We start from the raw sequence: 15711 nt of genomic DNA, 5'->3' as shown, positions 1-15711 counted from the left end.
GTTGCTTTAGAGTGACATTCTGATAAGCCATATTGTGGAAAACATTGTGATTCTCTGGGTTGATATTGAATAGTTTACCTCTTTTTAGTGAAATGTTCTTTTTGCTATTTATTTATACTTTGTGTGAGTGATGGTGCTTTACCTGCTGTCCTCACCCTAGGCAGGAGGGGGTGTGAGGGTGAGTACCTCCACTGTGTGTCCAGGCATTTTGAGAAATGCAGCTTCTTCTTAGTTCAGCTGTAAACAGCCTTATCATCTCTATATATCAGTTCTTGCTGTCAACTAGGAGAACTCCCTATGTTCTCTACATGTCTCTTTCTCTGTCTCACTGTCCTCTCTGCTTTGGCCCCCCCTCCAGCTATTGTGAATGTCACTTTACTCTCCGTGCCCCAGACATGCATGAAGCATACTAAGCAGATGACAGAAGAGCACTAAGGGTAACACATTCAACTCAGCGCTGATTTTATGTGTGGGTGTGTGTTCCTTAATGGCGAGGGGTCTCCCTCTGCAACCGTGCCTCCGCATTTGTCTGAGTGTTTGTATAGTGCATCTCTCATCCCACAGCAGTGTGGGTGGAATAGAAATTATAAGTGGGTGGGTGGAAAGCAGAGAAAGAGGAGGGGGAGAGCAGAGAGGCAGGGCGAGGGAGACGAAAGAGAGGGAGGAGGATGGGGGATGACAGAGAGAGGGAAGAGGAAACCAGCAGCAGTGACATTGTAGCGGTTTGGACATTTGAAAGCCATCAAGTTTTGCTGCTTTGACACTCTACAAGCACACACACACACACACACACAAACACACACACACACACGCTGATACACACACAGACACACACACACACACAAACATTCACAACACACATTCAGGCACAAACACACACAGACATTCAACAGCTGATAACAATGTGTACTGGGGGAAGGTCTCTCATGCAGTGCTGAGGATTACTTCCTTCATGGAGCAGCAAACTTTGATCGTGGATTCTGAAAGAGCCGCTGATCCAGTGAGTAAAAGAGCTGTGGAAAAATGTTTGTTTATGTGTTTTTTTCTTCTACCTGATGCAGTCTATATTTGAATCCATTGAAGACGCAAGATAGAAGTCTTGCTTTTGTCACAAATAGCAAGACTACAGGTTAATTTCTGAATTTCAAACCTCATCGACTCCTGTAGTTGTGTTATATGTATAAACAACCTAACTAAACCTGGGTTTCCCCCTTATTTTCATCTGTTAACTGCTGTGCTATCTTTTCCTGCTGTTCTTGCAAAGCTGTCATTGAAAGCTAAACATCTCATGTGACCTGTACAGGCCAATCATCGGGGTCTTTTTGGTTCTGTTGCGTGATAGGGAAACCTGTTGATTCTGTTGGTTTGTTTTTGTTTCATGGTTCCTTAGGATTGATTTTTTTTTTAGTAATTGTTTGGCTGATGTGATCTGGCATAGAAATCTCACCTGCCAAGTAATGTTAAACCACTTATTTGAGTATTATAAAATAATTCGAATATATCTGAAAAAGTTCAAGTATGTATATATAATAGTGTTTGCAACTAGATCATGGTATCCAAAGTATTGTTTTAATGTAGCACTACTGTGTGTGTGTGTGTGTGTGTGTGTGTGGTGTGTGTGGTGTGTGTGTGTGTGTGTGTGTGTGTGTGTGTGTGTGTGTGTGTGTGTGTCTGTGTGTGTGTGTGTGTGTGCGTGTGTGTGTGTGTGTGTGTGTGTGTGTGAAGGGTTTTGGCACTTTGGTGGAAAACAGCACAGGACTTTATTCCACTAAACACAGCAGTGAGAAAAGAGAGGCCTTCCAGCCCTCTGACCCAGCATCCCAGCATGTGTGTGTGTGTGTGTGTGTGTGTGTGTGTGTGTGTGTATGTGTGTGTGTGTGTGTGTGTGTGTGTGTGTGTGCATGCATGCGTGCGTGTGTGTATCCCCATCGTGTGAGGGTGTGTGTGTGTTCCTCGTGATACCCGCTGTGAGCAGAATGTGTTGGTAAGGGAAAATCAGATGATAACACAGGATCAACACTGCTCCTGTGCATGTAACACCTCAGGAGGCCAGGAATCACATCAGATGGAGCTGCATCTTTAAATAAACGCTTCTTTTTATCTTCATCCAGTGCTAGATGGGTGCAGTTTACCACATAGGCACAATCAAACAGTGTCATGTGATAAGTCAAATGAATGACTGTGTTCTCAGTTAAAAGTGCAGATAAATTAAGAAGCTTACCAGGAAAAAAGCTAACGTTGCAGTAGTAGTTACGCAAACACTCTGCCAAGTATCTTTTCACTCTGTAGTGTGTCTCAGTATACGTCTGACCAGTTTAGCATGAGTCATTTTGAATGTCAAGATTTCTCCTATTTCTTGCATAATTTTGCAGAGTGTGTCACTGATACATCAGTAACCACCTTTAAATCACCACTTTTAAAAGGCACCACCCACACATGCAAGTCAAATGAATGAATGAATGAATGAATACCAAGTAGCAGTATGCGTCATCATTAATAAAGATGTGACAGTGATTTTTCGCTTGAGATACCAGTAACAAAGAGGCCAGATATTCACTGTCTGATGGTGCATTAAGAACAAACACTGTGGATCCCGATAAGTGTTTATGTTCTTTTGGCCAGCACGTGTAAGTGCACTGTCCAAGCAGTATTGGTATGGGTAGGTTCATGTCAGTCTGTTCACAACTGATGACTTGTCCACCCCCATTAGCTATTCAGTGGCTAATATTGCTAACGCACAGTGGGGATCAGTGATAAGCCTGATCAGCTAAGTGATCATTAATTCACAGGCTGAATAGTGTTACAGTAGCAGTGAAAGAAAGTGAAAGAAACCTTTTCCTGTGCTATATTCAGTGCCTTGCCTCCTTCATGACAGCAGAGGGCAGTGTTGAGGTTTATTTTTTTTATTTCTGTTTGCAAGGCAAAAATAAAAAGAAACATTGAGATGATAAAGTCTTCTCAAAAAATATTTTGAGCTGGTTCCAAAAACACTTGTTGATTCCTTCTGTATTGCTGTAAGTTTTTATCGCTAACTTTTTTTACAAGTACAAAATCCTGTCGTATACAGGGAATTCATTGAAACTGGGAATTGCACTGAAAACTGTTCATAGCAAGGTAGCTGAGTCTGTTTCTCTGGATGTCTTATTTCAAGGGCTGCTGTTGCAAATCGGTGAGAAGAAAAAAAAAATTAAAAACAGGTTGAAAACTGAATTTCCAGAAAGTGTACTTAGCCACAATATACCTTTTATTCCTTGTGATAGGCTAACCTGCAAACTAACTTTAAGAAGGATTTCAGCATGTTCTCCATGCACCCAAAAAAAACCCTATAAGCAATAACCAACAGGGACATGATAGTATAATGGCTGGCAAATAATACTCATTGGAACCTGATATGACCCACATGAGGCAGTAAACAATAACCGAAGTGTTTAGTTTGTTAATCTAGAAAACATATATGTGGTCTGCTTGACACAGTATTACAGATCTGGAAAGATAATTTTCTCAGTTTAAACTTTTAACATGTGTCCTGCATGTGTATATGAGAACACATCATCATGTCTGCTAAAATGTTGGCTACTCATCTCTATCTTCTTATGTTCAGAGAAAAAAATAAGCAGTAAAAGAAGAGCTTATAAAATGTATTTTTAAAAAAAAGATGTTTTATAATCCGGTTCTTTCCAGATTCACCACACAGGTCTATAGGAATGCAAAAAAAGAGTATTGAGCATGTAGTGAGATGTGACGAGAAGCAGGCCAGTGTCTACATCTGTAAAGGAAAGTGTGTTGAATGATGACCTGGTCAAATCAAGGCTGGCCTGATTTCTTAGAGAAAGTTAATATATAGACAGGGTATCCCCTTCTTCTATCAGGAACCAATACCATCGTCCACAGATACCACAGATGAATATAAAACAGGCCAGTGATTAAAAGCAAAAACACATGTAGTCATTCGGGCTCTGGATTGGAATGAACCTCATCTCTGCATAATGTGCAGTCATAGTCTCTTCACTGTATACCAGTAAGGTAGTATGATGCACTAAGCTACGTACTGTACATACATACAACATAGTGCCAGTTCATTACAGGTGCACTTTTAACTATTGTATGGCATGAAATTATGGTTAAGATATCAACTATGGCAGAACACAAGTAAAATGAATTGAAGATTCCAGATAAATCCATATCAATGTTTGGTGGATAAAAGGGGTTCTTAATGGAGCCCATTAGTCTCACAAAGAAGCCTTTATTCATGTGTATTAGCATACACATGATTTTTCAGAAGCAATTGTTCTTGGGTAGAACCTTAGCCCCTCAGGAAGAACTCTTTTGAAACCCTTGTTTCTAAGAGTGTACACACACACACACACACACACACACACACACACACACACACACACACAAAGGAAACAGAGCTGCTCAGCTAGACCACAGGAATTAGGCTCAAGAGAGGACAGCAACATGTGAAAACTCTTCTCTTTACATTTCTCTTCCTCTAATCTCTCCTTCCCTGGACTATATTTTGTCACATCTATCTTATTCTGTTTGGTGATAGTTACTTCTTACTTCCCCTCATTTGACAGATATGTTTTGGGCTAAATCGGTGTACATATTGTCTTATAGTCTTCTAATTGTTTTCCTGGCTAGTCAAATGTGTGACAGACCAGTGACCCTTGGCTTGACTGACCTTTTTGAGAAAAACAGAACCATAAAATAGTTTTTAAAGTAAGGGGTGCACTGGGGGGGCCTGTATACCATTCAAATCTCTGGTAATGAGGGCCTTAAGTTGGAACTATCCACGATATGGTTATAATACAGGAATGTGGAAAGTTGGCATTAACTTTAACAACAATATGGCACCATGTCTTGAGCTCTATGCCCTCAAATGACACTTTTGTTGCTGAAAATAAGAGGCCCTTTGGTGCATGTCAACTCCACTCTCTTCTTCCCAGCTGTGCCGCTGTGGCTCAGTGGTAGAGTCGGTCGTCTGTAGCAGTCAGGGATCAATAATAATAATCAATATAAATCAACACAGACAAATGAAAATACATATTTCAATAACTGGACAGTTTTATATGCATTTGAAGAGAACATTTAGATGAAATATAGCTTTAGGGTCTGGCAGTTATGCAAAGATTAGAAAATAAATATAAATTAATATAATTAATAATAGAAGTTTTTCGTGGTTTATAAGATGGGTAATAAATATTGATAATATTGAAGGACTTTCCCCCCTTAAAAAAATGTTTGAGTATGTTTATGAAATAGAAGTTTTTTTTTACTTTATTGCAAAAACACATTCTACTAGAGCATTATCTGGAGAGGTAAGGGCTTTGCCGTTGCATGATTGGTGGACTAACCTTTGGTCCCGCCCCTTCTCAGTAACCGCCGCCTAATGGGGGCGTGTCACTATGGAAACTGAGCTGAGTGTGTGTGTGTGCCAGAGAATGGAACTTCCTAGTCAGTCTGTCAGCTCACTGTGTGGAGGAGTGTGTGAGAAAGAGAGGGAGAGGTATAAAGTTAGAAATAGTATGTTCACAATAGCATACAGTATTTTTACTCGATGACACCTTTACAGATTACAGGCTAATTCTTACCTCTGTGTGTTTGTATGTGTTTGTATACTATTTGAGTGTGGGTGTGGGTGGGGGTGTGGGTGTGGGTGTGTGAGACAGGCATGCTGAGGCATGGCTCCATCCAAGTCAGCCGTGTGCATGTATTTCCTGCCATAGATAACTCCTGAAGAAGCTCCGTCAGCATCAGTGCTCTTGTGTGTGTGAGTGTAACTGTTTTCATGTGTGTGTGTGTGTGTGTGTGTGTTGGTCAGATATGTAGATTGAGCAGTCAGTGTGTTTCCTCCTGTGTGAGAGGAGAACAGGATGAGCCTGAGGAAGAGGCTCTCCTTCAAGCGGGTCTGGAACTTCAATACAGTGAGTAGTATGCATTCACATACTTACAGTGCTTTACAAGTGGTTTGTATAGAGAAAGTGCACAACTTTTGAATGGCAAGAGGAATAGAATGGAAGGACAGACTTTCTAACCCATTTATTTATGTTAAAGAAGCAAAGTAAACAAATGCTGGATTCAAAATATTCAAACATTATACAATTTGTAAGCCAGAGTAGTTTTAAAAACAAACCAAAGTCTGGCTGTAATGCTGCAACGAGCGGAAAAACTCAGCCACATCAAAAATTCAGCAGCACTTTTCGCGACTTATATTTGTACCCTTGCTTTGGTTTTCATTCTGTTCAGCTAATGTCAACAATCAGTGTGGAGTGGTATGGGGAAGAGAGTGTCATTCAGTGCAAGCAGTGTTGTCGTGTTTCTTACAAGTGACTACGGCGGGTATACTTTGAGGAAAGAGCGGACTATTACCTAAAGCAAAGTACACAAAGACAAATCCAATAGCTTCAGAAAGCACGGAGATAGGATGGCGGGGCTCTTGGGAAAGACAATACAGAAGTTTAAATGAACAAGTCATGAAAAAGGGAAATTGGAAATTGATTTCAAAGGTAAAGTGAGCCAGAAAAAAAAGAAAGACTAATAAGAATTTCAGACAGCTGTAGGCTGTTTCCCTTTCTCTCAACACCAGATGTATTCTCAACCAGAGCAGGAGATAGAAATTGAAAAGAAGGAAAGCAGAGGTGTGCACAGAAGACTGAAAGAGCTTCTTTGTTGTTTGTCATCTGATTTGTACATTTCACCTTGACTTCTTGTCCTGTGTGTTGAAGAAAGAGACAAAAAAACAACTCTTAGACACTGGAAGGTGAGCTAACCAATCTTTCGGAATGCTTGTAAAATTATAGACAAAGCTATTTGATCAGATTGTGTTGTGTTTACATCTTGTTCTCTCTACTGTCTGTGTGTCAAAGGCAAGAAACCAAGTAAAACAAACATTCATCACCAGCTCAGCCTCTGAGTCACATCTCCTGTGTGGCTCTATTGTAGGGAAACAAACATTATCTGCATTCCTTCCTTTTATAGGGAGTGGGGATCGATTCCTGAATGCGTTGCAGAGATTTAGGATGTTATCCAAGAATTCCAGAGACGTCACAGAGGATTCTACTTTGGAATAAAAATTATGTTTTTAAATGTTTGTGGGGGGTTGAGATGTTGGACACAGAGTCCATTGACAGTGAGTTTGCTGTATGCTGTTTATTTATTCATTGATTTAGTCAGTTGCGTTTTTGAAAATCTGCCCAAATATCTCTTTTTACAGGAAGTAAATAGATTTGAGCAGATCTTAGGGTGCGTTTAAGCATTGTCACCCATGCTGACACCTGTAGAGCGGAGCCTCATTTGACCCTCTTTTGGATCATTCTGACCTAATCGGCTTGTTCCCTCATTGCATGCTCTTTCAATTACACTCAAGCTAAGCAGTGTCATGGCTACAAATTCTGGCAGGGTGACTGGTCCTCTCAATGGCAGCTACTATTCACCTCATATTCAAAAGTCAACACTCAGGCACACAGACATTAATACTGTTGGCGCAACAGCTTCCTCCTCAGCTGGAACTGTGTGTGGCTGTGTGTGTTTGTGTGTGTGTGTGTGTGTGTGTGTGTGTGTGTGTGTGTGTGTGTGTGTGTGTGTGTCAGTTGTTCAGTTATAGGTGTGGTCTTCTCCAGTAATGCCAGTGTTTACAGATTCAGGGTTGGACTAGGACGTTCACTGTTGTATTATATTTCAGTCTGTTCAGTCATCTTTCATTTACACACGAGTCGAATCTCATTCCTTACCAAAGCTGGCAGTTACAGCTCCAGGAGGAAAAGGGTTCCTGTGGTACAAACAGTCTTTTCTTTGTGTGTGTGAGTACATACAGTTATCCCTGACTGTCTCAGATGGACATTTTACCCTGTTTAGTGTTAATGGCTGCTCTGTGTCTCATCCTCTTAAAAAGAATGTCTTTTTCCTGGAATCATCGTCCACTCAGAGGCAGGCACACAGACAGGGAACATTTTGGAAACTTGAGCTTGTTTAAGCCGACTTTTATGGCTTTTCAAGTATTAATATTATGATAACAGTGAGAATGAATGGCTGTAAATTGTACCCTCTGTTTTGAACCCCAACCTCCAGGCTCCATAAAAGATGACGTAAACCATCCCTCTCCCAATGCTAACAGCTAATAAAGCACTGGGGACCTGTATACACAGTGACCGCAACACAGTGACACTCACATAAACCCAGCATGAACTGGCCAGGCATGTGGCTACAAGGTCGCATTTTATATTCAGGGAGCTGAACGTAGGAGAATGTAGGTGTAAGAACTTCTGACCTCAAGGCAAAAAATGCAAATAATCCAACAGCAGTCATAAAGCAACACCACACCATGTTCCAACTGACACCCCTTTCATGTTACCAGTTGGATGAACTAGGAATGAAAAATGGGCCCAGACATTTAAATCAAATCAATTTATTTTGCCATATTTGGAGACGTGAATTTTGCTTTGCTTTTAATCTGAACACACTGTCACTTCTTCTCTAATTGCTAATTGAACTGTAAACAATGCCACGCACAAAAAAGGTCTTGGTGGAAGTTGTTTATCGCTAACTGCTGGCTACACCCGAAATACATAGAATTTGGCCATCATTACCAGAGGCATAGTCTTCAGGCGATAGGTTCCGAGATTGGTTAATTTGAAAAATGAATATTCTGATGTGGAGCCTCTAAAGTATGAAAAACACTACAAAAATGATCTGGTCCATGTTTGACTTAGTTTGTGTTGCTGGGCCAACCTTGGCATCATTGTGATAGTAATTCAAAGATTTTAATGTAATTTGCGTGCTGTGGGGAAGTATGCTAAAATCATTGGACCAAACTGTTTTCTTTACTGAAAAACTGTTTTAAAATTGCATCTGAAAAGTTATGAGTAACAGTAATCGGCAAGCTTGTACACTGAAATGCTATAAAATTAATTCTATTAAAACTGTTAATATCAGAGACAGTTTAAATGGCAGTCATGTAATAATGCTGACATGACTGATGATAAGAAAAAACTGCTTCAGCTTAGTTTGAATCTGCCAAATTCAAAAGCGCACACATACTCTTGGATTTTGCTTAGACCTTTTTTCCGTGGAAGCCGTAATCATTGCCATCTGTTTACATTTTTTGACTTGACTTATCAGTACAGTTATCGTGTGATGGGGAAATAAAGGCCCCATTAATATTTATGAGCAGTCTGCTGACAACTATGCAGCCAATATTGGGCCTTTGACAAATCGGTAACAGTAATAATAAGGTAGTAATACTAGACTTAAGTAATACTAAGATTGAAAGCAATGGAGGCAGGACTTCTTTGCTACATATTGTGTGTAAATGTATATATAATATAATAATTCACTATTATCAAGACTGTAACATATTCCAGCTGCATGCTCCTCTGTGGATATCAGCTTTGCTTCCCAAGCTGATATCCACAGAGGAGCATAAGGATGGATAGTCTGAAAAACTCCAGTCATTCTCTGTGGGATGTCAGGAATGGCAAGGGTCTGAGGGGAAACACCACTGAAATGGCTTAAGAAGGGTTGAGGGATGTATGGAGAGAAGAAGAGAATGACTTGACTGAAAAGTGGAAGGAGAGAGGTGGTTGTGAGGAACAGAGCAAGAAAAAGTGAAATGACCGAATAGAAGGAAAAGCACGAACAAAGGAGAGAGTTTGAAAATGGGTTAGAGGGGAGTGTGGGTTGGAAAAGAGAGGAGAGGAGACTTGGGGCCTCGACCAGGGGTCACACCGCTTCACTACAGAGAACGTCTGGAAGTGATCACACTAGAACTGAGTAGGGATGGGGGTGAACACACACACACACACGAAAAGAATGCACCCTACATACAAAAGACAACTCCAGATGTTGGCCACATGCAACCATAGGCTACACCCATATAAAATACACGTTGTCTTAATACACACAAGAAACGCACTCACATCACAGACAGAATACGTGGAGTTAAAATGTGTGAGATTAGAAATGTGAGGGACTCTAACTGTTGTAAGGATCAAGTAACCAGTTTCCACTGCTGAGGTTTCTGCCTCCGTCATTTTGTCTTGTCTTCCCCGTGGCTCGACCACAATCAACTACTATAAATTCGCATCAAATCTCTTTTCATACACTGGTGCCAACCTCTTCTCTTCCAGGGACAGTCTGAAATAGCTAATCCCACTGATTACGCTTGCTTTGCCATCTGGCAGGGAAAGCCTGGTTCAAGTGAGAAAATAGCCAAGACAAGACGCACATAAATCAAACCAGAACTTATGCTGCGCCAGAGGTTAACTAAATTAGATTTATTAGATTAAGGGTGTGCATTGAGTCTGGGTCACGATAAAAGATTTAATTTGGAAAAATTAGGATATTTATTATGAGTTGAATAGAAACATCAAATCTTCCATGTGGAGACTTCTATGTGTCTGTATTGAGTCATGATGAGATCATGACTCCACAGATGAGAAGTTAAATTCTGAATCCAAATATACCTCAGAAAACCAGCATAATCCGTCCACATAGCTTCACCATAGCCTGCCTACAATTAATGAGCATAAAGCAAGATTAGTGGTCAGATTAACAGCAGCTACAGTGCTGCTCAGATATTTATCAGAGAGCTCATGTTTATTTGGTATCTATCTGTCTTTGACAACCAGTTCTGTCTGTATTTCTGCTCACCCCTTCTTTCTTGGCTTGTTCCTTTCTCTATCTCTTCCTTTCTTCCCTTTCTCTCATGCTTCTATCTGCTCCCTTAACTCGTTCTTAGTCTTAGAGTGTTTCAACTATGTTCCACATTTAGCTACAATACTACTGTCTGCGTTGATTCATCTCATCCCAGCTCAGCATGTCTGAGATAAAAATCCCTGCATTGTAAGCTGTGTGTGTGTGTGTGTGTGTGTGTGTGTGTGTGTGTGTGTGTGTGTGTGTGTGTGTGTGTGTGTGTGTGTGTGTGTGTGTGTGTGAAAAAATAAGGCAGCTGGAAATGAAACATAATACTGAACTGTGAAATCAGGGGCAGATAGCCCTGAAGTTCTTTTCTTCACCTCTACACATGCAGTAAGCCCCGCCCCTTTTGCTTTTGTTGCAAATCAAGCACAGCCAGTTTACAGATGATTCCGCCCACACACAAGACAAAGAGTGTGGGAGCTAACCTGACTCTGTTATAATGTGAGAGTTTGTGTGATAATGGCCCGGGTCCTGTGAGAATGTGTCTGTGTTTTCCATGCGACTTACAGAGCGTGCCCGGGCAGCTGTCTTCTGGCACTCATGTACCGTGTGAGTTAGTATGTGTCATCCGTGTGATGAGAGAATATCCTAATCCATGTCTCTCTGTGTTTCCTTACAGTCTGCTGCAGTATCTGATGGAGGTGAGTAGGAATGTCTTTACAACATCTAACACTCTCAATGTAGATTTTGATATTCCATACCATTTTTCATTATCTCCTTTCTCTACTTTGTCCATTTTTTGCCTTTTGACAAAACCTTTTCCACTACTTTCAGCTCATCCTCCAGTTGTAATGATCTACATGAAGCAGCATTTAATGCAATGAAAAAATGGCTTTTTGTTGAGCCAGTTTGTATGTAGTGTAGTGTGAAGGGTTACGGCCATGTTCATTGTGGACGGCTCATTAATATCTGACTGCTTTCACTAAATTCACAGAAACAAAAGACAGTCTGGTTTGACCTGCTCAACTTCTGCCCCACCTCTGCATGCTGTGCTGAGGTTGGCAGGCTGTAACCTCAAAATAGTCCCAGAACTTGTAAACATAAGATGAAAAACAAGCAATTGCTGTGGCAAATCATGGATAAGACACACAGCACATGGTGCTGTTCAAAACAGACCAGAAAGGGCTAAATGTGTGGTTTTGCATTAACTCGACTCTTTTGTGTGTGTTTGGTAAACAACTACTTTTGTAATCTTTTGGTTTTAATCAGCATGTCAAATCTTTCAGAAGTTATTTTCTATTGTTTAATTGAGTGTTCCCTCATTGTGCCATGTTGTGTTGTACTGGACCTCATGGATAACTGCTGTTGTCATGTGGACAATAAGCATGTGTCAATAATAACAAAAGGTCTCACACTTGGGGGACTTCTAATTGTGCTTTAACACCTTACATGAAAGACACAATTTATGGCAGATGGGAGATTAAAGGAGGAAGAGGTGGTGATAAACAAGACAAAGGGGAGTAGAATCCATGGCAGACGTGTACAATCAGCTTGAATGTAAAAGGGGTGACTGTGGCTCAGATAGAGTCGGTCGTCCCTGAATCGGAAGGTTAGGGGTTCGATCCCTGACTGCTACAGTCCACATGTTGAATTGTCCTTGCGAAAGACATTGAACCCCAAATTGATTGTGCATAGATCCTGACTGGAGATTGGCATAGTAGCCTTTGCCATCAGTTTGTGAAAGGGTGAATGTGACATGTAGTGTAAAAGAGGTTTGAGTGGTCGGAAGACTAGAAAAGCGCTACATAAGTACAGTCCATTTAACCATTTAAAAGTGTTTATGGCCATTCATTTGAATGCTGTGTGTGTTGAGTGGATGTGTTGTCAGTGAGCAGTGAGAGTGGAAAGCGTGCTCACCTTGCAAATCTATGTGCTTGTGATGTAGAGAGTGTGATGGCATAGACACTACCAATAAATTGTAGTGGTCCTTACATTTGTTAAGACTGTTAAAACTTGATAAAACTGTTTCTTCCTGTATTTTATTTGAGGATCCCTGTATTGCCTTCCAGAGCTAATATTTGAGTAATGCTGCTGCCCACCTTATAGACCTTTGTGTGAATGTTTCATCGGTGCTTATTAGGGTTTGAGGTTAGCTGATGATGGTATAAAAAAAATGACATTTTCTCCCTTTATGCCCATAGCAGTATTGAATAGTGTGTAAATACACCATCCATAAATACACCAGGAAATGGTTAGTAAGTAACACAGAATATATCATTAATGGGGGGTAAAATGCTTATTTCAAGCTCCATGTTTCACCCTGTGATACCTGTGGAGTAGCTTAGCATAATTTACAAAAAACTCCTCATTTTTCTCATACTGGTGCTCTGTGCAGGCCCTCATACAGCCTCTGCCTAAAATGACTCAGTCAGCTCTGTCACTTTAAGAAACCCCACCCCTACAATCCAACTTTCTTCTGATTTGCCAACTTCACGGCCAGAGCCGTTGAGCAGAGCAAAAAAATTCAGAGGAATTTCTGCTGTGTCTTGGGCAGATGCCGAAATATAGAGTTCCTCCACTTTGTGAAATCACAAAGTGAAGCTTCTTGAAGCAAGTGTTCATAGCCGCCTGCAGACTGAGATGTTTTTAGCAGTGGATAAGTCCAACATACTTTTACCTACAGTTTTGAAACTTCACCCACGTTTAGAATGGATATTCAACATTTTAACATGGTATATCAATCAATCAATCAATCAAATTTTATTTGTATAGCGCCAAATCATAACCAGAGTTATCTCAAGACACTTTACAAAAAGAGCAGGTCTAGACTGACTCTTTGTTATGTTATTGTAACAGTTTAAGTCAACAGGTATACTATTAGCATTAGCAGCAACAATAATGATACTATGGGGAAGACTGATGTTAGTAGTTGTTGCAGTCGAGCAGGTCAACAGCAGCAGGTGGTCTGCAGCAACGATCCCCAGGAACCTTGAAGACAAGGGAGCACAAGAACTCCCGGGAAGATATATGGTTAGTAATGTCAATGGGACCAGAAGATACAGAGTTAATGAGCTGCGTTAATATGACAGAGAGAGAGTGGGAGAGAGACAGGGAGTGAGAGAGAGAGTGGGAGAGAGACAGGGAGTGAGAGAGAGAGAGACAGAGAAACACACACACAGTGTGAGAGAGAGAGAGAGAGAGAGAGAGAGAGAGAGAGAGAGGAGCTTGGTGTGTCAGATCCCCCCAGCAGTCTACACCCATAGCAGCATAACTATGGGCTAGTCCAAGTCTGAGCCAGCCCTAACTATAAGCTTTATCAAAGAGGAAGGTTTTAAGTCTACTCTTAAAAGAAGAGAGGGTGTCTGCCTCCCGGACCTTGACTGGTAGATTATTCCAGAGGAGGGGGGCCTGGTAATTGAAGGCTCTACTTCCTACTCTACTCTTAGAGACTTTAGGTACCACAAGCAGGCCTGCATCCTGGGAGCACAATGTTCTAACGAATGTATGGACTAGTTTTTCGGCATCATTTTGAGACAAGATGTGTCTGATTTTTGCTATGTTGCGAAGATGAAAGAAGGCTGTCCTTGATATTTGTTTTATGTGGGAGATGAAGGACATATCCTGATCAAATAGAACTCCCAGATTCCTAACAGTAGTGCTGGATGCCAGGCTGATGCCATCTAGGGCAGCTATATCATTAGAGAAATAATCTGTAAGGTGTTTTGGGCCGAGCACAATAACTTCAGTTTTGTCTGAATTAAGTAGCAGAAAGTTTCTAGTCATCCAGATCTTTATGTCCTTAAGGCATGCTTCTAATTTAGATAGCTGATTGGTTTCGTCTGGCTTCATTGATAAGTATAATAGAGTATCATCTGTGTAACAATGAAAATTAATGGAGTGTTTCCTCATGATATTACCAAGAGGAAGCATATATAAGGTAAAAAGAATTGGTCAGAGCACAGAACCTTGTGGAACTCCATGACTAACTTTGGTGTGCATAGAGGACACATCATGAACATTAACAAACTGAGATCGATCTGATAAATTAAAAAAAAGATTTAAACCAACTTAATGCAGATCCTGTAATGCCAATTAAATGTTCTAGTCTCTGTAACAGGATGTGATGGTCTATCGTGTCGAAAGCGGCACTAAGATCTAACAGGACGAGTACAGAGAGAAGTCCTCTGTCTGAAGCAGTAAGTAGATCATTTGAAACTCGCACAAGGGCTGTCTCAGTGCTATGGTGGACTCTAAATCCTGACTGAAAGTCCTCAAATAAACTGTTGTTATGAAGAAAGTCACATAATTGATTAGCAACTGCTTTCTCAAGGATTTTTGAAATAAAATGAAGGTTAGATATAGTTTATAGTTAGCTAAGGTGCCCGAGGTGCCCTAGGCTTTTTAAGAAGTGGCTTAATTACAGCTAGTTTAAAAGACTGGGGTACATGGCCAGTCGATAAAGACATATTGATCATATCTAGTAAAGAAGTGCTAATTGAGGGAAAGACTTCCTTAAGCAGCTCGGTTGGAATCAGGTCTAAAAGACAGGTTTATGGTTTAGATGAAGATATCAGATCATTTAGCTCAGGAAGGTCAATTGGAGCAAAACAGTCAAGGTAACCATCATGAAATCATGAAATCATGAAATCAGCACTGCTGAGGGCTATAGGAATACATGGTTCAATGGAGCTCTAACTCTCTGTCAGCCTGGCTTTAGTGCTGAAAAGGTACCTGGGATTGTTATATTTTCTTTATATGTCCTAAAATGTCCAACAGCATAATACCCCCTCTTTAAAGTCAACTACAGACTTAAATGTCATTAGTTTAAAAAAGGGATTAAATGTTTGTGAGACCCTGGGCTGGAGGTAGATATTATGTGTGATGATCTCAATATTAGAATAGAGACCAAACGCTGTCCAGCCTTACTGAGTACAATTTTGTCAGTTTAACTGCTGGCTAACATAGAACCCCACTACCATTTGCAATGCATAATTTACTTTAATGAAGCCTTTTCCTCAGCTGCAGTTTTTGGATTGATGGCAGATAGACAAGCAGTTAAACATTTTTTAAGCT

General features: G+C 40.6%; 1 protein-coding gene across 2 annotated transcripts in view; it reads left to right on the top strand.

Annotated features, from left to right (window-relative positions):
* Positions 1-15711, top strand: part of rgs12b (regulator of G protein signaling 12b) — a 46229-nt gene that overhangs the window by 11122 nt on the left and 19396 nt on the right. For both annotated transcript variants that reach the window (XM_069665383.1, XM_069665384.1), the window contains exon 5: positions 11318-11339. In XM_069665383.1, coding sequence (XP_069521484.1) covers positions 11318-11339 — 22 coding nt within the window. The remainder of the gene's footprint in view (positions 1-11317; positions 11340-15711) is intronic.

Source organism: Semicossyphus pulcher, unplaced genomic scaffold (assembly GCF_022749685.1).
Source record: "Semicossyphus pulcher isolate SPU_LCO1_2020_fin unplaced genomic scaffold, fSemPul1.0.p SCAF_17, whole genome shotgun sequence".
Classification (NCBI taxonomy): domain Eukaryota; kingdom Metazoa; phylum Chordata; class Actinopteri; order Labriformes; family Labridae; genus Semicossyphus; species Semicossyphus pulcher.
The sequence above is the reverse complement of the archived record's forward strand: the minus strand, read 5'-3'. Positions and strand labels throughout refer to the sequence as shown.